The 27,224-nt window shown below is 44.9% G+C and overlaps 1 protein-coding gene across 2 annotated transcripts in view; it reads left to right on the forward strand.

Annotated features, from left to right (window-relative positions):
• The first annotated feature begins 307 nt into the window (after nt 1-307).
• LOC125748009 (copine-5) overlaps nt 308-27,224 on the forward strand; it is a 92,383-nt gene continuing 65,466 nt past the window's right edge. For both annotated transcript variants that reach the window (XM_049023791.1, XM_049023792.1), the window contains exons 1-3: nt 308-662; nt 21,705-21,745; nt 22,968-23,014. In XM_049023791.1, coding sequence (XP_048879748.1) covers nt 553-662; nt 21,705-21,745; nt 22,968-23,014 — 198 coding nt within the window. In that variant the 5' untranslated portion in view covers nt 308-552. The remainder of the gene's footprint in view (nt 663-21,704; nt 21,746-22,967; nt 23,015-27,224) is intronic.

Here is a 27,224-nt window from a genome sequence, read left to right on the forward strand (position 1 = left end):
ACAAGATAATTAGACACAATTACTAAAGTAAACAAAAATAAATTCACACATGAGCGAATGACATATCTAGATACGGATGCACGGCTAATGAGAAATAGATTACCTTTAAGTGACTCATTAATCAATGGGATTTGCCAAAGAAAGTAAAAAACTCGTGATTAAGGCAGATTGATTAAATGCTGAACCTAATCAGCCGGGCGGCTACATGAACTGACTGGAGCCGTCGGTGTGTAGGAGAATGCAGAGGGGGGTGGAGCCGCAGCCCTCACTTCTCCAGCTGCTATGGTGGACCATCCTTCTCATAAAGGGCTCTGACAGTCCCTCCGATCTTCACTTGCGTTTGACAATAAGCCACCGGGCTACATTCGCCGCAGGTTTCTGACTGTCGGAGCTTGGCTTAGGAGCGTGCCGTAGTGGCCCCGGCAGCGCCCCTTTCGCCTGGGGCTCAGAGATCGCTTCCGAAGGCGTCCAGTTTGTGGATCTGTGTTGAGGGGACTTCGTAGGGGGGCCAAGCTGTGCGAATCACAGAGCATCCCGGAGCCCCGGCTGCTCATGGCGGGAGACGTTAGGGACAAATTGGAAGACATGGCTTCCGTCTACGAGTTCGACCCCATCACGGGCAATATTCCGGCAACTAAAGTGGAAATTACAGTTTCTTGCAGGTAAGCTTTAAGGTGATGGCACTTGTCTTTTGGCACAAGCATATATGCGCACCCTCCCTGTGCGCTGTATCTCTCGCATAAACCTGCAGCTTGAGGAAAGCAAACGGGATTCAAAGCGTATTATTTGTGCGTGAATTTATGTGTCATGTTAGGTTGTGATGTTGAAATAATTAAGTGTCCAAGAAGAGATCTTCAATGCTCATTTTAGCGGAAGGATTTAAAACCTCGGAGGAAAAACTGAAGTTTGGAGTGTGCTGCATGGGTGGGGACGCATGTTTTATTTATTATTTCTACTAACATAAATCCATGAATATATTAGCTTACGCCGACGATTTGCGGCATTGATGCACCGCCTAGATAGACATATGAAATTTGGTCTTCTGAATTGGATCGCAGCCCCCGGTCCCCGTCCCCACGCCCGCCCAGGTCTTGTTCGTGGTGTGAAACGACATTAGTTGCATAAAAATCTTTACATTTTATATCTTTTGAATCAACTCGTGATATTTGTGCAGTTTTTTTTGTATTTTTACAGTCGATGTTGGCATCGGAAAGATGGGTATTAGATGGGTTTTTGCGCCGTTTGAAGTCAGTTTTATACCAGCCCTAAATTGATGCTGTTGTACTTATTACTTAGTACTTAGTAGCCCACGAATTATCTTTCTAAACTGGAAAACGTATCCAAGATCCTTAAGTCATCCATCCGCATTAGACCTTACCAGCGTTTTAAAAAACATAGCGCTTGATTGTCTGAAAACAAAGTGATTATATTAATTGCAGTGCCTGCAGTGACAGAACTCAGCAAATTCGGTTATTGGACATGCGTAGTTATTGATGTAGCGCACACTGCTTTTGATCAACTTTAATTCGTTGCGTGAAGTTATCGAAGTGCATTTCCGTGTGTAGAGTATATGCTAATATAACCTATCATAGTTCATGGATGAGGTGTCATGGATGAGGACTAAAATCTGGGAAACATGCATGGTGAAACAACACCGGAACGAAATAAAATTCCTCATTTACGTACACCTGCATGTGTGCAAGTGATTATACTGAAAAAGCGTGCATGATCGCAGGTAATTGTGTAAAGGAGTAAATCCCAGTGTTGACTGTCTATGGGAAACAACACTGTGAATTACTTCTTTCTGCATATCCGCGTCAATCTCATTTATGCGCCGTATATTCAGTTGTTATAAGACATCGTGTCAGTTTTATTTGCGGAAAGTGAGCGCGTCGCGCAGTATCCGGGTCCAGTGGCATTAACTTTGGCTGCTGTAAAAGCATTTTTGTTGATCTGAGGAAATTTCAATGTACTGAATCTATCGTAGCCTATATCGGCAACACGTAACTTACCCAAGAGCTGCCACCACTTTATACCTTTGCAGATCAAATGTAACTACTGAAATACCACTACAATGTATCAATTTCCTGCTGCGCAGAAACCGAAATGGTGATGTCTCTTACAGTAACAATATCCTAAATTACGACTGATGCAAACACTGACTGTTTCTTGTTAAGACACGCAACTGCAATGCAAATCCCGGTATCCAAGTAATTTCTTTTCCCTGTGAATATACCACTGACTGCTTGACATTTCGGTGCTAACGGGCGCGGTATGTTAGGTGTAAAATTGCCTGGTCTAACCAGCCATTAGCTTCTGCCTTGTACTTATTTTTAATCCATCACTGAAGTCGCGGACTCTAAAATATTGAATAAGACAAAAAGAGCCCGTGTACGTTTGGAACGTTGGAACGTATATGTTTTACGTAAAGAACTATAAATGATGTAGTCAATAGCCGTCTCATATTTATTTAAACAATCATTTAATTAACCTGAGATCTTTAAAACATGGGTTATAGAATATGACTGGGGATGGCATGGTGGTGCAGTGGTTAGTACCGTTGCCTTGTACTGCTGGGACCAGCGTTCGAGTCTTTGCCTGGGTGTGGAGTTTGCATGTTCTCCCCATGTCGTTGTGGGTTTTTTTTCTAGGTACTCCAGTCCCCCCCCCACAGTCCAAAGACATGCTGAGGCTAATTGGAATTACAAAAAATTGCCCATAGGTGTGCATGTGTGAGTGTTCACTGCAATGGGCTGGCCCCCTATCCTGGGTTGTTCCTTGCCTCATTCCCGTAGATTCTGGGATAGGCTACGGACCCCCTTCAACCCAAAAGGATACACAGCTTGGAAAATGGATTCATGGAATATAACCATTGATATATATTTGGCATAAATGTCTGGCAGTGCGATTCAGCTTTATAGTGATTTACGGTGTCCTCACGCTTCCAGGGTTGTGGGTTCAAGTCCCACTTCCTGCTCTGTCTAGAACACGAGTTTGCATGTTCTTTCTATGTTGCTAAAGGTGTTCTGTAGGTCCACCTGCTGTCCAAAAGCATGCAGCTAGGCTAATCAGTGTCCAAGTTGCCCACAGTGTGTGCACATGTGCCCTGTGGTTGTCTTCAGGGATTTACTTCAGGCACATTGTAAACCCTGTACTAAGTCATATAAAAAATGTATATGTCTGTTTTAATCAGGCTACATCTGGTTTTGTTAAATGTTCTTCCTGTGATGTCAGTTTAATCTAAATTCTTAGCCATTGCATCTTATTTTGTGTGCATTTGTTTTGTGTAAGAGAGGCTTTACTACTTGTGTGTGTCCTCAGTGAGCTTAGTAGTTGGCATGCGTGTTGTTTCATTGGCCAGGTGTCTCATTCTGTGCATATGTGAGTGTGGGGGCTGTCTTTCAAAACAGCAACAGAAGATTGCCCAGTAGGTATGCTTAATTAGGTGGTAATTGCCAGAAAATTAGAACTACCCAGTACAACACTGTACATGGCCTCTCTGCCGCTACGCATCTGTGCCAGATCTGGGCCATGGAATCTGGGATTGCACCAGGGACGACGGATCTGTTATCCACACTCATGTGCAGCTGCAGGGGTCTCTTGTTTAACAGCATGGAGGAAACGACATTTTGTTCTTTTGGTTCATATTCTCGGTAACCAAAAAGCTTGCACTCTTGCTCTGTCGGTCTCTCGCTGTCTTGCACTCTCTCACTCACATCCACAGCAACCAGGGGTAGTGAGTGAACATTAAACTGTGAATTTACTGAGTGCCAGCCAGCTTCACTCAAATTTTAACTGAAATCTCCACAGCTGTGATTTGGGGTCAAAACGGGGCATTGGCATTTCTTTCCATGAAGTAAATTCAGCTCAGTGTAAATTATGTTATAGTCTTAACTTGATTTGAGGTTGTGTTCAGCTTGTGCACTGTGTATTTGTGTGTGTGTGTGTGTGTGTGTGTGTGTGTGTGGTAGCTTCACACTGAAAGCTGTATTTATGCTTTCTTAGGCATATAGAGGGCATACATTGGTCAGAGTATCTGGGCTGGCTCCCAAGTGAGTGCCTGCTTCAGACGTTTCACTGAGAGAAACATTGCATCTGCAGCCTCTCTACATTTTTACTGTCTATGACCCGTGTTGTGGATGTAAACACCGCACTCCCTCACAGCACATTTAAGCATAAATACATTCAGAAGGCACAGCAGATTTATAGTATATGCCAATACATTTCATGATATATACAACATGGACAAAAATTTTGGAACACTTGGCCATTACACCTACAGGAACTTTTATGACATGCCATTCTAAATCTATAGGAAACGATACGGAGTTGGTCCCCCCTTTGCAGCTATAACAGCTGCCACTCTTCTGGGAAGCTTTATCACAGGTTCATGGAGGGTGTCTGTGGGAATTTTTTCCCCATTCATCCAGAAGAGCATTTGTGAGGTCAGGCACTGATTTTGGACATGAAAGCCTGGCTTGCGATCTGTGTCTGATTCTAGTTCATGTTCAATGGGGTTGAGGTCAGGGCTTTTTGTGGGCCAGTCAAGTTCTTCCACTCAACACTCACCCAACCATGTCTTTATGGACCTTGCTTTGTGCACTGGGGCACAGTCATGCTGGATCAGGAAAGGACCTTCCCCAAACTGTTCACACAAAGCTGGAAGCATAGAATTGTCCAAAATGTCTTAGTATGCTGAAGCATTAGGAGTTCTTGTCTTGTGCAACCTCTGAAAAACAGCACTCTGCACCATTATACTTTACAGTTAGCACAATGCAGTCAGGTAGGTAACATTCTCCTGGCATCTGCCAAACCCGGACTCATCCATCAGACTGTCAGACAGAGAAGGGTATTTCATCACTCCACAGGAGATATTTCCTCTGCTCCGGAGTCCAATGGCGGTGTGCTTCACACCACTCCATCTGACGCTTGGCATTGCGCTTGGTGATGTGAGGCTTGCATGCAGCTGCTCGGCCATGGATGCCCACTCCATGAAGCTCCCGGCACACAATTTTTGTGCCGGAGTTAATGCCAGAGGAATTCTACAGTTATTGAGTCAACAGAGCATTAGCGACTTTTACGCCCTGTGTGCCTCGGTGACCCCGCTGTGTTACTTTACGTGGTCTGCCACTTCGAGGCTGAGTTTCTACTGTTCCTAAATGATTTCACTTTGCAATAATACCTCTAACAATTGACTGTGGAAGAAATTTCACAAACTGACTGCAAAGGTGGCACCCTATCGCGGTACCACACTTAAATTCACCGAGCTCTTCAGAATGATCCATTCTTTCCCAAAGTTTTGTGAACTTGACTGCATGCCTAGGTGCTTGATTTTATACACCTGTGGCAGTGGGTCTCAATGAAACACCTGAATTCAACGATTAAGAGGTGTGTCCCAATACCTTTGTCCATATAGTGTATGTGTTGTCATGGAAGCTGACGTGACATCATCCACTTGTTTCCTATACTATATATAGTCCCAGGGGCCCGGTGTCCCAAGAAGCACAGGCCACACCCTCGACATGATGCTAGTTCACTATTGGCCACTTGCGGGTAATATAGAGACAGTAATGGCCGTGTCTTTGCATTGTGGGAAGAAATTTGAGTCCCAGCAGGATACCTACGCAAAGGGGGAAGAATATGTATTCTCCACACATGCAGATACTGGTTGGGAATCAGCCTTACATTCCTGGAGTATGAACCCCTGTGGCACCCCATAATATTATCCGATAAATGCAATGCCTACATAAAATGCAACAAAATCGGAGACCTGTGATAATTTTTACTAATAGACTAAAGCGTTGTTTTCTCTTCTACTGAACTCCTCCTTATTCAAAAGGCTAATCAGCTTTTACTGCTGATAGTAAATATGTGTGTCTATTTATTACAGCATACATGGGATCATTAGTAAGGAAATACCAAGATGTTCTGCAGTATTCGATACATTGCAGTCAGCTCTCGTTGTCTTTATTTAGCATCCGTCTGGAAACCGTCTGAATCCGTCAGCCATTTGTACTATAGCACTGCAATGAATTTGCATACAGAATGGACCCAAATCACTAGGTAGCGTTTTTTTTTCTTTCTTTAATTGGGATGTTTTGTCCGAGCAAAACACACAGTTTGTCTTCAGGTGAATGTTCCTGTCTTCTAAGGACAATGCAGCTGATTGAACAGGGAATGTTCATTATTTTGTTGTTATGTAACAGTGCCACCAATGGGACTGACAAAAAGGACAAGGATACACTCAGACATTCATTACTGTAGGGGATGAAGGCTCTGCCTGATTGTAAGGGGATTTGGTTGTTTTAAATTGTATGGAATTCTAAGGCCTAATTTGCTCCAGCCGGTAGTTCCTGTTGGTTGGTTTGAGTGCTGACTGAACGTTTTGGGTGCCTACTGAGTGATGTACTTCACATGCTATCCTCAAGCTATGTGCAAATCTCGGCTCTCTCCCACCAGTGCTGTTCAACCCATCAGGCAACGTAGGGGGCCCCCCTGGGGGACCACCTAATTAGCCAGTTGATTTGACTTTTTATCGGACGTGGAGGGAGGGTGGTGGAGCTCGCTTAGGCCACCGCATGAGTTGCTACCACTACTGTCCCCACTTTGGATGGGGCTACATGGTCAGGCTGGGGAGATGGAAGGTGAAGCTGGGTGTAAGATTATGTATTTCCACACAGACTGCAAAATCTGAGGAGTTTTTGTCTTGGGGGAGAAAGAAGTTCATTTAATTAATTTTAATTTATGTATATTTTTTTATAACAGTCACACAAAGGCACTTAACAAGAATGTGTGGTCAGCCATTATTATATTGCTCATGCAAAAAAAGTAAGAATGAAGATGTCCAGGCTTCCTGTCAAAGGGAAGGGCCTCGTCCCACCTCAGTGCCGACTGAGTGCATTGTGCACCTTTCGGAGTCCATGGATACTGATAGGTGTCAGTGTGACAGGTTCCCGCAGATCAGGCAGGACGCTGGCTCACTGTGACCCAAATCCAGCCCCCAGCCTGTCTGTCACTTCCCGGGGCGGAAAACTGACATTTTCCCAACAGCTGACAGAGTATGACTGTGTGTAAGTCACGCTCCCCCCAGTGCCGTGATGTTCCAATGGGGGGGGGGGGTTAAAAAATATTATTAGAAATCAGTTATGTGTCATCTTTTCTCAGTCCCACTGAGTAAAAAAAAAAGACTTTCCATTTTCTGTAATTACTGTAATTTAGCGGCAATTACTGTTCCATTCATTAAAATCCCTGTCACTGTGATAAGGGACCCAAATCCAGTCGATACCTCGTCAAGAAGCCATTATCCCCGGAGGAAAGGGGGATAACAAAGGGATTAAGCGAGATCCACGGGCTGCTGAATGAGGCGAACATTGTGCTCCATGGATTCTCAGCTCCACTGACAGCCATAGTGTGGGCAGTGATGTTTGTGAGATTGTCACCACTCCGTTTTAGATCCATATCTGGGGTGGATTCACTATGCAGGATGTCTGTAATCAGTATCTGCTTATTGTTACTTGTAAGTACAACCGCAGCTACGTTTTGAAGGCTCTGTAAGAATGGAGAGAAGCATTCCTTGGAAACTCGCAGGGGATTCACGTTTGGCTGTACATCTTGTATATTCACACATGTAGGATTTTTTCTTTGCAGGGATAAGGAAGCTGGATTAAGGGTCACGTATCTTTCCTCTCATTGGCTCAAATTAGCCTTGGATGCTATCCAGTGGTACCAGGTAAATGAACTGTAGGCTTACTGGGATCTTCGCCTTTTAGATCTACAGCTGAATGCCATCTGGAGCCTAGGGCAAGAGGTTCTGCTGTGCTAAGCTATTCTTTCTTTCAACAAACACACCTCCATTTGTTAGCTATTTAGCATTCCGCAGTATACACAGAGTAGAGTATTGTCATTTATTGTCATTGTAGAAACATATAACACTTGAATGCAAGTTCCCTTTGCCTGAAAAATCATGCAGTTATTTATCTATCTTTTGAAGTCCACAGTAAGGAAACCTGTCCAGAGAAAAGACAGATATAGATACAATATAGACATGGTTCTTGTCTTCTGCCGGCTCGCCCCTGCTCCAGCACAGCTCCGATGGATGCTTGACTGTATCACGTCACATGTTTCATCCAGCGGCACATTGACAATTCAGGCTTTATTTGGAGATGTTTGGACAGGGACCTGCGTGATCCAACAACATGGCTTCTCATTACCCTGGTTGCTCTCCACCTCCCTGGGTCCGCTGCTTCTGACCGCCTTCTGAGACCGCCACCGCCTTGCTGAGCTACGTGCAAATGCCGTTCGCCTCCACACCCATTCCAGCCAGACTCTTATTTACATCCCGCACACTGGCTCTAATCCACAGCTGCCTGTGACTTGCGCTAATGACCCTCTTCCTTCTGCAGCGCTGAGCGTGACATGAATTATCATGACGTGTTTTTGTTGTTTTTTTTGCATTCGTTTGCCCCGGAATTTGACATTTTGCAGCCGAATAGTGAATACAAGAAAAACAAGCTTTTTTCGATGCTTCCCTGGTCTGGGAAATGGGACCTCAGCATGAAGGATGACCTCAGGTGGAAGTTAAACGCGATGTTACCGTCCTTTGATTTGACCATGTGACGGGCGGGGGCTGTAAGCTTTGCCATTGGTGCGGTTTACGTGTGCTGACCAAACCCCCTGTGGAGCTACATGCAAGCTTCCCCACCCAGTTTCACATTGTCCTGGACACTCTGCATGTTCCTCATGTGGTGGAGGCCGAGGCGGTGAAGTTATTTGGGGCAGGTGTGCCAATGGCTGCGGAGTCAGAGACCCTTTAGAAGATGGCTGGGTGGCCACCCTTGCTGCCTAATGGATGCGACCCTGGGTAGTGTGACTTCGACTGTGACTTTGCAGCTATTATAATATAATTGATTCTTTACTGATCCCTGCGGGGACATTCTTTTTACCTCCACTATCCTACTCCCTGTGGATGAGAGCAAGCTGTCTGAGAGGGGCAGCGACTTGTTGCAATTCCTAGGGGGCTGGGGGTTAAGGGTCTTACTCAAGGACCCGCAGATGTGCCAAGGTCAGGCTCGAACCAATGACGACCTGATCACAGGCACAGAGGCTTAGACCACTGAGAAACATGCTGCCCTCTAACTATAAGTCATGAAGAACCTAAAGTACGTCTTGACTGTGACAGAGCCTGGGTGGTGGGCTGGCTCTTAAGGGTGTCTCTTCAAATCGCCTACCTGCTTGTTTCCTGAGGGTACCTGTCCCTTCTCCCATCTCTCACTCCTCACATCTCATGGATCAGTTTGTTACCCCAAAGACTGAGTTTCCACAGCAGTTTTATTAAAGGGAGGCTTTAGATCATCATCAGTCTCTCTGTCATTCTAGCTGAAGGCCCAGTGAAACTTCAGCCATTTCGAAACAGGTTGACACTGGAGAAGCCCGAGCAGAGGTAGATTATTTTATCTGGGCGCCCAAGGCTAACATCGGTATGGACACTCAGATCTTGCTGGTTTAACTAATCGTTCCATTATTCTCGAGGCAGGACGGGGCCCTGAGGTTTACCGGTGCCCTAAGGTATAACCTAGGATCGCCTATGACTTAATCTGCTACTGGGCCAGAGATCCAGGTTTGGTATAGTTGGCACAAGCACCCTGGGATGCTGTTCCCTTTTGAGGTAATTATTGAAGGTTCACTGAGGGGCTGATCGGTCCCGGTGAGTGTAATTGCTTCGTAATTAAACAGCAGTTGCGGAGGTTATGTGTTACTATGTGCAGGGATGGAGGTGTGTAGTACACAGGGACGCAATGCTGTGGTACGGTAGCTGCAGACCCAGCAGTAGCGACAGACACTAAGACGTGAGACAGGTGGGTGCTGTGGGGGCAGGTTGACATCTTATCATATGGCTGTGGGGCTGATGATGCTTTCAGAGCCGAGGTGTGTGACAGAGACAGGGGGAGATCAAGACGACAGGAGATGGTGGGAGAGTGCGTGTTATGGAGGGGGAAGATCGAGAGGACAGGAGATGGAGGGAGTGCGTGTTATGGAGGGGGAAGATCGAGAGGACAGGAGATGGTGGGAGTGCGTGTTATGGAGGGGGAAGATCGAGAGGACAGGAGATGGAGGGAGTGCGTGTTATGGAGGGGGAAGATCGAGAGGACAGGAGATGGAGGGAGTGCGTGTTATGGAGGGGGAAGATCGAGAGGACAGGAGATGGAGGGAGGTCCTTCGACAGAGATGGGGGAGATTGAAAGGATAGGCGATGGAGGGAGTATGTGTGACGGAGAGGAGGATATGAGGATGACAGGAGATGGAGGGAGAAAGGGAAGGAAGAGCAAGGCGGAAGGCACGTGAGAGAATCATGAATGCATGTGACAAGATGGAAAGTAGCAGCCATTGAAACATGCAAGAAACATAGAAATTTGTCCTCAAACTACCAAAAACTTTGTGTAACCATCCAGTAGCTCTCCTCTTACATTGTTTTTGGACAGGTGATGTTATTTATATTTTATTTATTTTTTGTTTGCTGTCATTTCCTTTTAATCGACGCTTCATTCAGTGGGAGGTTTGCTTGTGTTGGCCAGGATGGATCCTCTCTTGCTTTTATGAAGGTTGGTCTGAGTCGTGGGGAAGCTTTTCATCTCAGGCTGATGCGGCTCGAGCCGAACAGCTTCTCCTCCAGTTTCTCCATGTCTTCTTCACAGAGCGAAAACCTGACTGAGCTTTTCTCAGACCAAAGGACATTATGGGGAAACAGAAGGATCCTGTCAACACAACGACTTGCATTAAGAGCACCTTATTCCCCTGTGTGTGATCGACAGCTTCACGCCGCGCTGGTGAGCTGGCTTGATGGTGAATGGACTAGGAGGGATTGCAGTTTTACTTTGATTTTCTCACCCAGAAACCTGATATTGTCTGTCTTTTATGCCCCCCCTTGCTAACACTTGGTCCTGCCTCTTTAGAAATAAAAAAATATTTTTTGCTAACATGTTTTGTAGCCTGTACTGCAGGAGACCGTGATGTGAGTCCCTATTTAACCTGACTGGTATTGTCGGATCGAACATGCACTGGGGTGGCAATAGCTGGGCTGAATAATTAAACAGATAGTGGGGAAAAAAGATAGCAGGTCATCATCGATCACCGCTGGGGGTGGGGGGTTCAGTGTCAAGCCTGGTTCGTGCAGGAGTCTGGGGGTTTGGCTAAAAGAGAGGCAGCAAAAACATCCCCCCAGTATGTGACAACCAGCCAGCTCCTGTCACGTGTCCCCCGCAGTCCAAGGTGAGCTTCCTAATGGGGACGCCCCAGGCATGCGCTGACAGACCTGGGAGCGAGGGAAGGGACTTTACTGGGGCAGGACAAACGGATATTTGGGGATCCCTTAGTGGACCTGTGTGACGAAGGCAGGAATAATTAGATAAGATCCTCATTTTTGTTGGAGGAATGGAGCTTGTCATTCACACACACATACTTGGTGGAAAAAAAAATTCTGCCAGAATTATACCAGGGCTGAATATATTGACTCCGATCAAATTGAAAATCAGGCATGTTTGCACTAGCTTCAGGATACTGGAGGTTCTGTTGAATCAGCATTGCGCTGTATAATGACTGTAAGATGGCTTTAAGGTGTGGAAATAATTCATTCCTGCCCACACACACTATAGCTAAATTGCATCCACGACACTTAAATAAAGAATGAGGCAGAAATAGATGCAAATCTGCTACCAACCCTGTCATGATGATTTACAATCCCTGCCCAGTTGGGAATAACATAACAGCATTGGCTTAGGAAGGAGTATTCCAGAAGGATATGTGGGAGGAACGTTACTTTCGTGCTGTTTCTGTTTCATAGGTGTAGAAATATGAAGCTTCTTAAATTAGGTGAGCCTGTACAGTGCTCCCACATCCTACGTGGTTCCTCAACCTACCAAAAACAATGAACGTTCAAGATCATTATATAAATGTATTTACTTTGCATGTACACCTGTTGTATACTTTAATTCATGCCTAGATTACAGAACCCTACCTATACAATATAAATTCTATGTAAAAACAGTACAGTAGTTGTTATGATGTTTAGGGAAAAATTACTGGCCATGTATTGTACTGTACCATGTTTTTTCCCTAAGCAATACAGTATAAACCTATCAAAGCACGTTATGGTACACTAAACATTTTTTTCCCACTGCTGAATCCTTTAGTAATGTAAAAGCATTACGTACAGATCTAACTAAACCAGATCTAACTAAACCAGATCTAACTAAACCTTTGATAGTTCAAAACCGCACATTCAGAAGCCACGTGAGATGCGGGCTGACTGTACATGGCATCCGCTACACAACTAGGAAGTGATAAAAATCTAAATATACTCCACTTCGTTTGTTTGTCTACGTAGCGTGTGGCTCAAGGGTAGGACCTTTGAGCCGGTGTCCCACACTCACGCAGCAAAGTCCAAACATAGCTGCTTAAGTGTGAAGACTTTGCAAAGAGCTTTTACCAAGCTCCCAGGTTGGGGTCTTGTGGTTTTATTCTTCAGCATGGATCAATAAGCTTCACACTCGCATGAATACTCCGGCGATTACGTTAGGCATCTTCTGGTACTGCTCCTCCAGACCATCAGTCCTCAAAGCTCAGCCCCGGCACTAAATTAGCCGTCTGTGCAGATGCGCATTTCCTGTGTAACGCCATGGTAACAGAATGCCGATCCATCCCCAGCCCATCCTTTAAAATAATCAGTAGCATATCATGTGAGTGGCTCTTAGCTGGCAGATTAGATGGATCGAAGGACACTAGCTTCTTCTTCCTGAAGCTGCAGAGAAAGCAGGAATTCCTATAATACTCCTAACAAGTCGCCAATTATCTCAAGGTATGGGCAAACTTCCTCAGATCCACAGCGCCGGATCGGTGCTAAGTGTGGCAGGTGGGCACCGCCTACTTAGCAGGACCCTATTAGAACTGCTTATATAAAAAGCATCTCAAAGGAACTTGTTATCCTCGTGTTCTGTCTGTCTTCCAAAGAGTGCTTTCAAGTCTCAAAGTTTTAAAAGGACCATGAACTTCAAGAGAAGCCAGTCTGACTCATCACTGAGGCATAGCTGAGGGAGAATCTGCAGTCCTGTGTTGGCGATTGTGGACATCGCTGTCCTTTAAGGGACATGGACCAGTTTCCGTCCTCCTGATATCAGTTATTATTCAGCCAAGAGGCCAAATCCTGGTTGATACAGTAAATATCCATAATAACATTACTGTCTGCTGTGGGATTTCTTTCAGTCTTCAGGCCTCTTCCTACCCTACAGGTTCCTCAGCCATTTGTATGAATGTTCCATCTCTGGGTTTTCATAAGGGATACAGTTAGGGTTATTGGGTTAGGCTTACGTATAGTGGGTTAGGGTTAGTGGGTGGGGCAGCTTCTTTATGATCACTGTACCCCTTAGTCTCAGCTCTCATTGCCAGAGCTGTTTCTTAAATAACTCACTTACCTGATGTTTGGGGCTTTGGCTCAGGCTGGAGTTGGTATTTTTATCCCAGATTTGCAGAGGAGTGTAGCTCTGAATAAAAAAGAATTCCCATTGTTCTGAGGGAAGGCGTCTGTGTGTCTCCTAACACCTTCTCGCCGCTGTCAGAGGAGCCTTGGAGAACCTGTGGTGTTTCCGCTGAAGCATGTGAGCAGTGATACGGGGGGGGGGACATGTGTTATGTGACAGGGTGTGATGTTTTCAGCATAAACATTGACGGATGCACATAGTGGCCCAAACCTGAAACGATCCGTTGGGCTGCAGCCGTTTTCCTTTGCTCAGAACTGCGATGCGTAGTGTCCGGACCTTTGCTGCCCCTTCGTAACAGGAAACGGGCCCTGTCATCAGTGTGAGCAGGGGCCCGGCATCCCCTCTCAGAGGCCTAACCAGACCCCCCTAGTGCCTGACCTGCTCAACACCCCCTGCCGTCTCTCTCTCTGTTCCTTTCCACATACTCACCTATGTGCTCTGAATTCATACGCCTGTCAAATGAATAAACAGTAATAACAGAAAGGAGGGAGCTGAGGGTGTGTGTGCAGGGGGGGGGGAGTATGGGGTCAGGTTTTTAATACATTTTGGCCGAGGGAGAATTCCAAATGAAGCGAGTTTTTCAGTTATTTCTGGGAGAGGTACATTTTAAATGAGTATTGATTCTCCCGCTCGACCGTGTACCGTATTTCAGTCAGTCTGCAAGGGATCATATTTTCATATTTCGTGTAATGTTCATTATTAATAGATTAATAGAGTTTTAGCTGTGTAATTAGCTTTGTTTATGTATGGGTGCATTTGCAATCATGCTAGGGGGTGGTGTGTAGTTCAGGACACTGTGCCTGTGATCAGAAGGTTGCTGGTTCAAATCACTGTGTACTTTCACTGTTGGACCCCTTCAACAAGGCTGTTAGCCCTCATCTGCTCCTGGGATCCAATTTTGTTTTCTTGAAAAACATGCGTCGCTTTAGATAAACGTGTGCAATAAATAAAATGCTATGCTCCTTTTTGCTGGGGGTGCTCAAGGCCAGAATGATTAAATTGCACTTAAGAGCAGGTGAATCTGGGCTGGCTATGGTGTTTTCTCTGTCTGTTCCTCTGCTGGGAGGGAGTTGCCCTCCGTAGATCTTTCCGGGAGCTGGCTTCTGTCCAGTGCTTTGTGTCAGCAGCTGATTAATGGCTTGACAGGATACTGCTTAGATGTGAAAGGGTTTATACCGACTGATGGTGTCTGTAATCTAAATTTAATGGCAGCGGCTGGGGGGTTAACAGCCATGGCTGCCGTTCCAGAGGGCAGAGTCACAGCGGCTAATGTGTGGGACTACACCCCCGCTGAGCAACCGTGGCTTTGGATCCCCGGGTCAAAATGGCCGCCGTGTCTGCGACTGGGTGGCTGATGGGAAGAGTCCGGCCCAGTTCTGTGACACCCTATGGGGGGGGTGGATGTATGCGACTGTGTGCCGGTTAGCACTGGATCAGATCTCCACTTCCTCTCTGCCTTCCTCTCCTCCTTTCCATCCCCGTTTATTTTGGACCTCGTTTTCAGATTGATTTCAGGCTAAATGTCGTCAGAAAGGGCAAATAAACCTGTGTATCATTCTGATATATCTTCACCTCTACGCCTCTCATATTCTCTCCGCCACTCGGTCCCTCTGCTCTCTGCTGTGTCTCTCACTACCGACAACTCGACAGCCGTACCGGAGGGCTCTGGACAGGCCCTGCCGCCATTTATAATTAAGAGCGATTCGGCACGCTTGTCATCGCCGAGAATCCCGATTTACAGGCCCGTTCTACGCCGTGGCAGTGCGTCATTTATCACTGGGTCAGAAGTGTGCAGAGAATTGAGCAGAAGTCTCCTTACATCTCCTGTAATCAAATGGATCTGTCGTTGGTAAACCCCTTCGGCTGGTGATGGCTGAGTGATGGGCCCTGATAGGACGAGAACAAACATTGACCAGTAGCCACAGGGGCCTTTACACAGTTCGGTCCTCATGTTCAGTTCAGTTCCTTTTTTGTGAGGAACAAAGCGGTTAAACAGCCTTCATTTCTAACTGGGAAAATACTGGATGAAAAATCAGATCCATCCATCTGCTGGCCACTTAATTTAGAGACACCAGTTAGCCTGACTGTGCACCTTTTGGACTGCAGGAGGAACTCGGAGGCCCTGGATGGCATTCCACATGACACAGGGAGAAATCGCATTCATCCTTGCTGCGTGAAGACCATTCAAAACCAAAGGCTCTTAAAGTCCGACTTTGAGAAACTTGAAAACAACGACTTGGATTTATCAGGTCGTCCTCCCAGAAATAAGGGTGTGTGATCAAAAGAAGAAGCAGAAACAAATATAATCATCCGATATTTTAGGTCATTTCCTGTTTGTTGCATCCACGACTTGAATGATTTTGACTTGGCCGTGTTTTCCTACTACAAACTCGTTATCATACAGGGATCGAGACGACACAGATTGCTTTGATGGGCTGATTCTGAGACTCTCCTCAAAGGTCCAATGTGGTGAACATCAGCGCTGGGCGTATAGACAAATTAAGGCGTCCCGAGGCATCGATTTAGCACTGGGGGGTATCAAAGTGGAGAGAGCTGTTTGACACTGGGGGGTGGGGGGTTGCAGGCAGGGCTGGGGGTGGACGCGTCTGTAACCGCAACACAGACAAAAGTGGTGACACATTCCAATTCATGCGGAGGAGCTCTAGAAATATCAGCCCTACTGTCATGGCTTCGCCTTTCTCTGTGCTTTTGTTTGGGGAAAAAAGGTTTTAATTTATTTATGAACCAGCAAATATGAGTTCTGAATATTAGCATCTTCCTCCATTGCTCAGGTTTTTTGGAAAAAGTTTTTTGTAACTTCAGCTTGTCATACTATAGACAGGAAAATTGTGTCTTTGTAATACTGCCTTCGTTCATGAATTCTCTATCCAACCATCTTCTAACCACTTTTCTGATTTGACAATGATCAGAAAATAATAGAAACAAACAGCTTTTGACTTATGTCCAGAAAGGGCTGTTGAATATGTGGCTTTTCTCTGCATCTCCCTGATTAGATTACTAATTAGAGGACTGATTGGCTGAAGAGTCCTCACACCTGGGTTTTAACAGCTGACCTAAAAGCTATTCCAAAAACCAGCACACACACCAGCCCTTTGCAGATAAGGTTGACCACTCCTGACTTAAGTAAAACCGGCTTAAATTAATCTGGACTTATGCACGAAAAATCCAAGATGCAAAGATTACGGAAGCGCTGATGCAAAAAGGCGTCATATGCCTGTCAGTAAATTTACACGCTCTCTTTTCATTTAATTAATCTGTTCTTTAATACATATTACTGTTATATTTTTGGCTTATGTGTTTTTTGCCAAAAGTAATTGTATTGAATGGTAAATCCAACTTAAAAATCCGATCTTAAAATTTGACTTATGTAAAGTATTGTGGATAGATAATTTACATCAGCTGAAAAGTGCTCTCAGGGTGTCCTGTATCTTCAATATGCTTTCATTTTCCAGCCCCATGCCTAAGACACTATGGTCTCGATAATTATCACATGATATGTGTATGTCTTAGAAGCTCGGGTTTCCATGGTGAACTGTCATGTTAAATGGGAGAGTGACCACAGCACTGGGCTGGGGGTGTGGATGGGCTGGCGATGGGTGGCTCCATTTGCCAAACCCTTCATTAGCAGACAGAGAAAATGCAGATTTCGAGCGATAATTAGGCTGAAATGTGGTGCTTTCCACAGTTCCGTTTCCTTCTATATTTATCCCACCTCCAGTTCATCCCGGTTTCTGAATAGCTGCCATTAAACTCCGGTGCAAGACGTCAAGCTTCAGAAAGAAATAAAGGAATTATTCTGAATAACATAAAAGAATTTAATTAACTTTTGGTAGCATTTCCAGTCTTTTGCCCACTAAATTTGCATGGTCTTGGTCACATTTTTGTGATTTTCTCACAAGTACTCTGGCTGTTTCAATAATCCAAAGGCATTCAGTGGAGCTGGTGAGTCTAAATTACCCTTATTGTGTAACTGCAGGGGGGTGTGAATCCAAACACCCCCAGGTGCACTCCGCCCTGGCCCATGTCTCTCATTCCTGGGACACGAACCTGACCCATAGAAAGGTTAATTTGTATTATTCTCCACAGTTTAGAATTACGACATCAAAACCATAATATAATATATATGTAATTATGTACTGATTGAAAAAGCATTAAACAAAAAAAAATGTTGGGGGAAGGCAGCTCTGTGGGCTGGTACTTGGAAGGTAACCCCTTGGAAGGCAACCCCCACTCACTAGCCACTTTGCCTTCACTGTCTGGTCAAACTTCCAAAACCATTTATACAGTGTTTAGGTCAGGTGGCCAGGTCATGTGATGCGACACTGTCACTCTCCTATGTAGGCGGCTTGGCATGTCCAAGCTTTTGACAGGTACTGTCTGTAGTGAGAGGCAGTGTGTGGCTCGATGGGTTAGGGTGCTGTCTCTGTGATCGGAAGGTTGTCGGTTCCAATCCCACAGTCAGTTGAATGGTTTCACTGGTGGGTCCTTGAGCAAGGTCCTTAACCCCAGGTTAAAGACTGACTGACCCTGCTTTCTTAATTGTTAGTTACTCTGGATAAAAGTGTCTGTTAAATAATTGCAGTATTAATAAAAACCACCACCACCATACTGTAGGTTCTAAAGCACTAATGCAAGTAATTAAAAATTAGCAACACAGGAGAGCATTTGTGTTCATTTACTAACCTTGTATGGGTGATATCTATCTAATAATTAAATTCAGAGCTTTAAAGAATGAATAGCCAAGCATAACTTTGATAATCCTTACAAAGGCAAGCATGTAATTCATCACTCTAATCAGTCACGGTCATTCATGTTACCTTTGCAAGCACTGTTCCGTAGCCTACTTGTCAGTTAACTCAGCGATAATTATATTATAATGTCCAAATATCCTTGATAGGATTATTATTTCTAATTTTAAAACCGTGCCTTTCATATATGATGAAAAACATCTTAATAGTCGTGTCTGAAAAAAAATCAATGTACACATATAGTCATTGTTGGCATTTGATCAGTGCTTGCAATTATGTACACATTTACGGATAGCTTCTCATCGGTCCGGATATGTAAATTGTTTAACGTGAAAATGTAACACTGTGATGAGAGCGGGAGCCAGCTAGCTACGTGTGTTACCACAGGTGTTAATTAACTGTGGTGTGAGTAGGGCTGATTCTGGGGTGGCGTCTCACACAGATTTTTCCCAAATCGAGGGCAATCGGCAGAGGATTTGAACTTCAAAGACCGATTCGCAGGCAGTGGGAACAGAGGAGAGGGACTAGTATGTTCCGAATCCCTCCAACAGGGACTAAATTATCCAGAATTTATGACTGGAAGTATAAATAGCTATATAAAAAGCTGTAATCAGGCTAACATTGTTTCTTCGCATCACACCCTACACTCTCGTTGCTGATACTCTGACGGCGTTAAGATCTTCATTTCGGGCTACATTACTAATCACACCTGACACCCCTTTCCTCGGTCTGTCTGATTGCTCTGTCTGTCAAATCCCGTGACGATCCAATTAAGGAATGGATGTAAATACTACTGAGAGAATATTTACTGCCCTCACAGTGTTGCTAGCTGCCCTGTACAGAAGATACAGTGAAGTTTTACCCCATAATCACTGCACTGTACACAGTGGACACAGTGGTACAACGAAACCATGTCAGTCATCTGGGGTCACTCTGCCTGTAGGAAAATAGAAAGCTTACGTGTTCCAGAGTCCACGGTGTGAACCTTCAGGTCATCATTCCTGGAATTTGCTAAGGTTGCTCCAGTCCGGCTCACTCATATCAGGGCAGGTGACGTGCTGATCGGTATAAAAATGATGCCATGGGTCCTCCGATGCCTGCAGTGAGTCACGCCCTTCCTTTTACTGTTTCCTTCAAGAACTGGGGCATCTTCCTTTCTGCCAGTGGAGATGTTCTCAGGCCTCCAGGATGTTAATCATCTTGGGACCCATCAGCTTACCTTTATCAGCATTAACTAGGTTACTGGTCTAGTTGTTCAGGCCCAAAGATCCAACATGTTATCCACAACATAGTGCTACAGTAATAACATCCCCCTGGACTACAATAATTCACCCACACGCATCCATCCTATCAGATCCTCAGTTAACATTCAATGGTCAAAGCAAAGGGTTTGGTCACCAGTATGTCACTCTCAGATGGTGTGACACAACTCGCATTTCCTCAGATTGGTTAGATAGTTCGGTCTTCCTGCTTTGTCAATGTGAATTGCGGTGACATCCAAGCCTGTAGAGCAAAGGTGTGGATGGCTGATGGCTCATACATTAGTGCTTCTCTTCTCCACTTCTGAATCGGCATGAACCTTGTCTGTTGAGAACGAGGCACTTGTGAGGTTAAAAATAGCAAATAAATGGAACTGGACAAAAATCTTGATGGAAGGACATTCGGTATGTTATAATTCAGCTTGGATCATGCCAATTTGTGGCATGCAGATAAATAGTTCTCACACTAGATGATGGATTTTCATTCTTCTGGGGGTGGACAAAATAAAATAATGGAAATACCCATCAATATGTTACTAACAAGAATCCAATAAGGAGTCAGGCCAACCTTTGTCTCCAGAACAGCTGCACTTCTTCTCAGAATGCTGCCATATAAGTTCCGCACTGTGCGTCGTGAGATTGTGGAGCATTCCTCAAGGGCAAAAGCCTCCAGGTCTTTGGGGGATGAAGAAGGTGGAAATATACTTTCTCCGGCTCTCTGGAACTTCCCATAAAGGTCCATTGGGTAGATCTGGTGCCATGGGAGGACATGGAAGGTGTTTGACTTCATCCAGGTGTTTATCCAGATACTCTTGAATTGAAAAATACGCTTCAAAAAGATGTACGTGGTAACAAAGAAAGGGAGCTGAGAAAGAAGATGCCGCCTAAAGCCGCAATGAAATGTTTTATTGTACAGTACAGTAAGATTCTTTTTACGTGATAAAATATTTAATACTGTGGTGGAAGTTACTCTATTGGACGTAATCCTACGGATACCTGTATATAATATGGAACATGAGAACATTAGGAGGAAGTGTTTGCACCTTAGCAAGTACATGGTGCTGTAAAATGGCCGTACGAATCTTGCCCGTTATCTGACAATGCCGAGCAAACACTGGATTGAGGGATTTCCACAAGATGGCTGCCCATACCAAGGTGCATTTTGGGTAGAATGCATACTTGGCTTGCTTTGCGCATAAATACAACCTAATGTAGAAAAAAGGAGTGAAAGATGACCCCTCAGATCATATTACTTTTTTCCATTGCTCATAGGTCCAGGTTTTGTGCTCTCGTCATCAGGTATCCTTGTGCATTGGCCTTGGATATATGTGGTTTCCGAATAGCTGCCCTGCCATAAATTACAGCTTTATGATGCTCACAATGTTCAGCTTTTCTTGATACTCTGCTTCGGAGGTCCTGGTTCAGTTGTATGGTCATTTTTGAGGCTGTACTGCGATTCTCCTGTTACGTGTCCATCTGTCCCTGTCTACAAGCTCCCACTTGCCACCACTGTTCCTCTTTGCCACTGAATTCTGTCCCGGTTTGCTATCATAATTTTTAGACCAATAATGTGGGCTGATATTTGTGCCACTAGAAACGGAATATGAATAGTGCATATTTGAATCTGCAGTTCTTGCATTAAAAAACTGAATCTGAATTTCAATTAACTTGAAACTTCATTTATCCTACCCGGAAAATGTGACACTCAATACTTACAAATTCACTTCTCCCAGTTCAATTTCAGTTCGCAAATTCAATTTCAATTTATTGAGGCGCACAATACAGGTACATGAGGAAAAGTAATCGACCGCAGGTTCACAACGCAACTCATTTCCACGTTTATACACATTTATACACCTATACTCATTACACCTATTTTATAGGTGAGATTTACCGTTAATTGGCATTAAAAAGACCCATTTGCAGCTCCGTTTCTAATTAGAATTTAGGTACTTCATATTAAAAGTCCTATGTAGTGTTTTTATTTTGTCTACTTACTGTATATGCAGCCGATTTCCTTATCAGTTACAGATTTATGTTGTTTTAATAATCTTAATATTTGTCTTAATTTCCGTTCACAAATTCACAGGTAAAATCTAACTGCTAAACTCTGGTACACTGATCATGTTGTTTTTCCTTCTCTGCAGGAATCTTTTAGACAAAGACACCTTCTCGAAATCGGACCCATGTAAGTACTGGATTACTGCGCTCACAAGTTTTCCCGCCAGAATTTCCGGGCATGTCGGTGTACTGAACTTAATATATAATGTTACGCTCATTTGTGCATCAGATGCTACCAGTTTCACATAATAAGAAGTTGGTTTGCCAGATAAAGGCTTAGCAAACGATGAACGCTAATCTTATCACCCGGGTCAATGTCCAATGTGCTATTATATGAAATTAATTTTAAAAAGATAAGATATGATTTTATATTTTTACCCACTGCAATAACTTTATTGCCACTTTTTGGAAACATTTCGTTGGCCAGGTTTATCTCGGTAGTCGTCTGCTACTGCCGTCCTCTGAAACACGCATCACACTGTCATGGCAAACTGTGAGGCTTCGTCCTCTGGTTTGTATTATTAGCATTACAGTAATCCGTTCGCATTAGTGAGATTTAAGGGCGGAAGATCCGTGCAAATGTGACAATTCGCGAATAATACTTATAAATGAAGGCACCCAACCTTAACTGCTACTCATAACAGTCTTCTAGCGTGAATGATAGCATGAAAAGTCTATTTATTATCAGATTCTAAAGAAGCAGCACTGTATTTGTACACATTGATTTTCTGCTCTAGACATTTTATATAATGCTCAAACCACCTAAATTATGCCCTTTTTCGTACAAAGTTACTATACTTTACGCACTACATATTACACTCATTATTAAAAATGCCAAATTAACTGCCTTCATAAGTTTAAAAGCTACTGCGAGAAAGGCGAGATTCCACGGCCACAAACAGTGAGGCTATTTGACAAAAATGCAGGGTGTACCCAAGCCAAGATTTTAATATTAAACATGTAATATGCGCTTACATTGACAAATATTATGTGTCACTAATATTTGTGTATTGTGTGATTGTATATGATCCAAGTTATTTTCAGTGTTGTCTTTGGTTGTTTGTGAGTTTCTGTGATCTTTCAGCAAGCTCCAAAAACGTTACAGTTTAATTGTTCACAGGCAACTTGCGCCTAACCAAAACTGTGAATGTCAAGTTGGGGGGGGGGGGGGGGGGGTGCTCATTCATCCTCTATCCAAACCGGCAAAAGCGAGCTCATCATTGATTGCAGTGATTGTTTGCCTCAATTAGTGTCAGAATGTTACCTGTATGGGTATATCTGTACTGTTTGAGAGGTTCTGCTGGTGAAGCAGTCGCGTTTGACATTTGTGCTTCTCCTCTTCTCTCCAGTGTGCGTCCTGTACACCCAGGGGGTGGAGTCTAAGCAGTGGAGAGAGGTGAGCTTTGAATCAATGCACGAACTGCTATGAATCGTCTACTCAGTAAAAGCCAGTGAAAAGCCTTTGAAGAGGATGATCTCTGCCCTTTTGGAGTCTAGGGTTACTGCTTTTAGCACATGCTCTCAAGCTAAATGCTGCTCTATTGAGATTACTGAGCCTTGTACTTGCTGCCCCCCCCCTACACATCACACCCCCCACACTGTCAGGTCCCCTGGGGGTCCCCAGTGTCATCCCTGCCAATGGGAGCCGCACAGTCCTACAGATGCAGGGCTGACTGGCCGTCTCGCTTCATGTGACATCAGTGAAACTCATCCTTAATGAACAAGGGCCCAGGGTTTCTCCACCTACGTCCAGGCTATGTGACGAAATCGTGTCGCAAGAGGAGTCATGCTGTGCGGTGCTGATAAAATCGCCCCCTCCCGTGCTCCTTCTTTTCTAGAACTTTCCTGCTCTTTTTAAGATATGAGGTCAGTATGCAACCAAAAAGCATCAGTAATTCAGTTAGTATCTTGGGGATTCGTCTGCACTGGCTTGCAGAGGTTTTTTTCTTCATGTTTGCTTACATTTCCTGGCCTCCCACGGCTGAGATTACCGAGGAGTTTATTGTGTTCTGTGTGTAATGTAAGGCAGATTTTACAGCCGTACGATATTAATCCTAGCCATCCTAAAATGCTTTCCTTGCCTCTGATAAAACTCCAAATATCTCAGCATCCTATCATCTCAACTCCCCCGCCCCAACCTGAGTTAAATTTCAGTTTGATGGATTTTAGTGCCTCACCGTCATTGTGATAAATGCTGGGCACAGCCCATGTGGGGGGCCCTAGGCAAGCATTAGCGCTGGCAGCCCCTCTCCCCCCTCTGCGGCAAACTTCAACACTATCAGTGGAGGCTGCTGGTGCTGGCCGGGGAGTTGTGGTGCCCCCTCAACACAGGGGGCCCTAGCCAGCTGCCAGTGTCGCATAATTGGTTGACCAGCCCTGATTGAGATTGTCCTGCTCGAGGGTGGTTGAATCACTGCACATTCTCCAGTGAGTGAGAGAGTGCGTGATCTTCACCATGAGCCCCTCAAATACCCATGCCCTGGTTTTTGTGCAACATGACATTAAAGACTCGCAACAGTCATGAGAACGACTCAGGATATACGCAGCTTCATTAGATCTCTTTGGGTGGAGTAAGCACACCTTGGCAAAGGATGTGAGTTGACACTTGACAGATTGAGATCGCAGACAGGGAGTCGCATGGGGTATCCCTTCAGCAGCTAAATCACAAGATATCCAATGTATGGTGAATGAAAGTTGCTGTTCTTGTTTGAAAATGAGAAAGCAGTAAACAATGTGCTGGGTTTACATTTTATTTATTTAGCCGATGCTTTCCTCCATGTTTTTTTGGAAAGCAGGATTAGACACTTTATGGAGTAATTAGGGGTTAAGGGCCTTGCTCAGGGACCCAATGGTGACATCACTCTGCCAACACTGGGATTTGAACTAGCAACCATCCAACAAAAGACCGCAGTCTTAGCCTGCTGATTTTTTTTTTCTTAGATGAATACCACATTTGCTGCCTATATGATCAGCATAGTGAATGTTCAAGTCAAAGAGAGCGGCAAACCCTTTCTAATAGTGCCATGGAAACTGTTTACAACATTGTGGCTTAATATGGTCTTGAGTTCCCTGTTATTGCTTTCAAAGTTCAGGAAGTGTGACATTTCCTTCTCCCTCTAATTCCGTGTCTCTTCACGGGCATCAGACTCCTCTGTCTTGCTCGTCACAGACATCAAACTGCTGCTGGCCGGCGTCGATTTCCAGCCGAGTAGCTTTTACCTTTCCCGAGTGCTGCTGTTGATACCTAATGCCAGATAACGCAATATCCTCGGAGCCTGAAAGCACCACCGGAGCCGCAGAGTTCCCCTCTGTTCACTCGTTGCTTGACAGCTGCCCACTCACTCTCATTACCCTGGTGCCACCATTGCGACGCAGAGCTCTGATTGGCACGTGTTTTTTTTTTTTTTTTGTGGGAGAGGGAGAGGCGTGCGATCTTGGGAACTCTGGGAATGATACAGAGGGAAAAAAATTACCTAATTAACTCATCAGCTGCAATCATCAGTCATTTACATTGGCGTGTCAGGTATTGGGGCTGCCGTAGGACTCAAGGCCAAATGCTATGCGTCCGAAGAGACGTCAAGTGGTATACTATATATGTACATCAGTGGTCCAAAGGGGCTCGAAATAGCGGCAATGATCCGCATGTCACAGTCTGTAAAAACAAATGGCGTGGAACAGATGGGAACGACGAGGGCTGGCCAGACTGCTTTCGCAGCCCACGCTATGGTGACATGTGGGTAGGGCCGCTTGCCGGCAGCCACGCGGTGACAGGGAGCTGCGGCTGTCACCGGAGGACCCGCTACAGGTCTGCACTGGCAGGTACAGCTGGGTTGGGTATTTTCTTGGCTTTGGCTTTTGTTCGTGTGTGAAGGCTGAGCCAAGGATTCCACGGCATCATTATACTGCCCCGCTGCTTGTTGCTGCCTAATGAACTCCTAATCTAATGTATCCAGTCCGCTGTCCTGCGGCCAGAGCACAGAGCAGCATCAAACCTGCCCCCACCCTCCGACGGGCATCTCGGAATCTTTCAATCGACTCGGCGTCAGTGTCTTAGCGAATTTGTAATCTTGCACGGTCATCCCCACAGTGATGGAATAGCGGGTCGGCATGAAGTGCCTCAAGTTGGCGGTTTTTTTTTAAAATTATTTTTAAATGCAGAGAAAGAACAGTGGTAGAAGACAAACCATGTTGTATTTAAAATAATAAAGAAGAGTAATGAGTGAGAAATGCAGCCTTTTGTAGGCATTTCAGCCTCGACCCTAAGATGTTCGCAGCAAGAGCATAAACCCAAGGAAATGCACTCTATTGGTTCATAGTGTCAAAATGTTTTTTGGGGAGATCTCTGCAGGTAGTGGGGTATTTAATTTGCTTCAATTGACTTGGTTGGTTGAAATCAATAACTCATTAAGTTTGACTTTATGGTATGATGGATAATGCTTGTCTGGCCACCTTGACGCAGAGCTGATCTTCGGGCTGTTAGCAATGTCACGCGCTGCCTGGCGCTTTCGGTTTCTTTGAGTCATCAAAGCATAAGACCCCCAATAAGTGTCAGTTACGTGTGAAATAATTAGCTGGATTTTATTTTACAAGGTCAGCCTTGTTTTCCCGCAAATGCAATTACAGAATGTCTCTGCATATAAAAATAAGCATGAACAGGCAGACATTTTCATTTTTTTTTGTTGTAATTTTTGTTTGCACAGACCTTGTGCCCATTTTTTTAAATTAAATGGATGCATAGTTAAAACCAAGCATTTCATGCCCATAAAATATTGCACAATTAGAAAAGAATATCAAGAAGTAACAACAATGTGGATCAGTTATTACAGATTATTAAAAATCCTGACAGCCTAGGGTTGCAGTAGGATCTAGTGGCCAGCTTGTTTCTTGTCAAGGAACAATGTGAACACCTCTGGGTTTTATTAAACCAGTAAAATGGACACATTTGGGGTTCTAACATGGTTGTGGTGCCTGTCAGAGTCTCTTCTCAGGATCAGCAGTTGTATTCCCTTTGCCTGGAAGCCCAGACTTGATTCACCCATTTGTTTTTGAACTCCGTATGTTTTCTGTGCTGAATAATTAATCATCAACTCGAGTGCAAAAGCAAAGGCTAACACACTGATAGGAGTGTCCCATCGATGAGATCATGGGCCTGCTCTGGCCAGCGGTGTGAATGTTGGGATTGCTGACTGCGTTGTGCTGCGTGGTTCGGGGGCGCTAATGACATCATCTTCTCAAAATGGAGGACGGATGAGTAAGCAGCACGCGCTCTGCGGGCCTCGGACCGCCTGTGCACACGATTAAGGGAGAAATCCCATTAGTTCTGTAGTGTTGCGATGATAGAGTGTGTCACCCAGCCTATAGGCCCCTGTAGGGTGCGGATGCTCAGCTGGAATTAGAAGACGGGCCCTGGGGCCCTCGTGCTCCGCCGGCCTGTTAAGCGGCCGCACGTCCACCTCCGCTGGGCTGAGCTGAAGCATTGAGCTGGAGGGGGGAGGGGCTGGCGGGCTGCATTGCTTCACTCTCTCGCCGTTTTATCAGCGCACTGTAACACAGAATGCGATCCCGCGCGACATCAACCGGCAGAGTCGCCCGATTTGATGAACGGG

The sequence above is a fragment of the Brienomyrus brachyistius genome, chromosome 8 (assembly GCF_023856365.1).
Source record: "Brienomyrus brachyistius isolate T26 chromosome 8, BBRACH_0.4, whole genome shotgun sequence".
NCBI classification, from domain to species: domain Eukaryota; kingdom Metazoa; phylum Chordata; class Actinopteri; order Osteoglossiformes; family Mormyridae; genus Brienomyrus; species Brienomyrus brachyistius.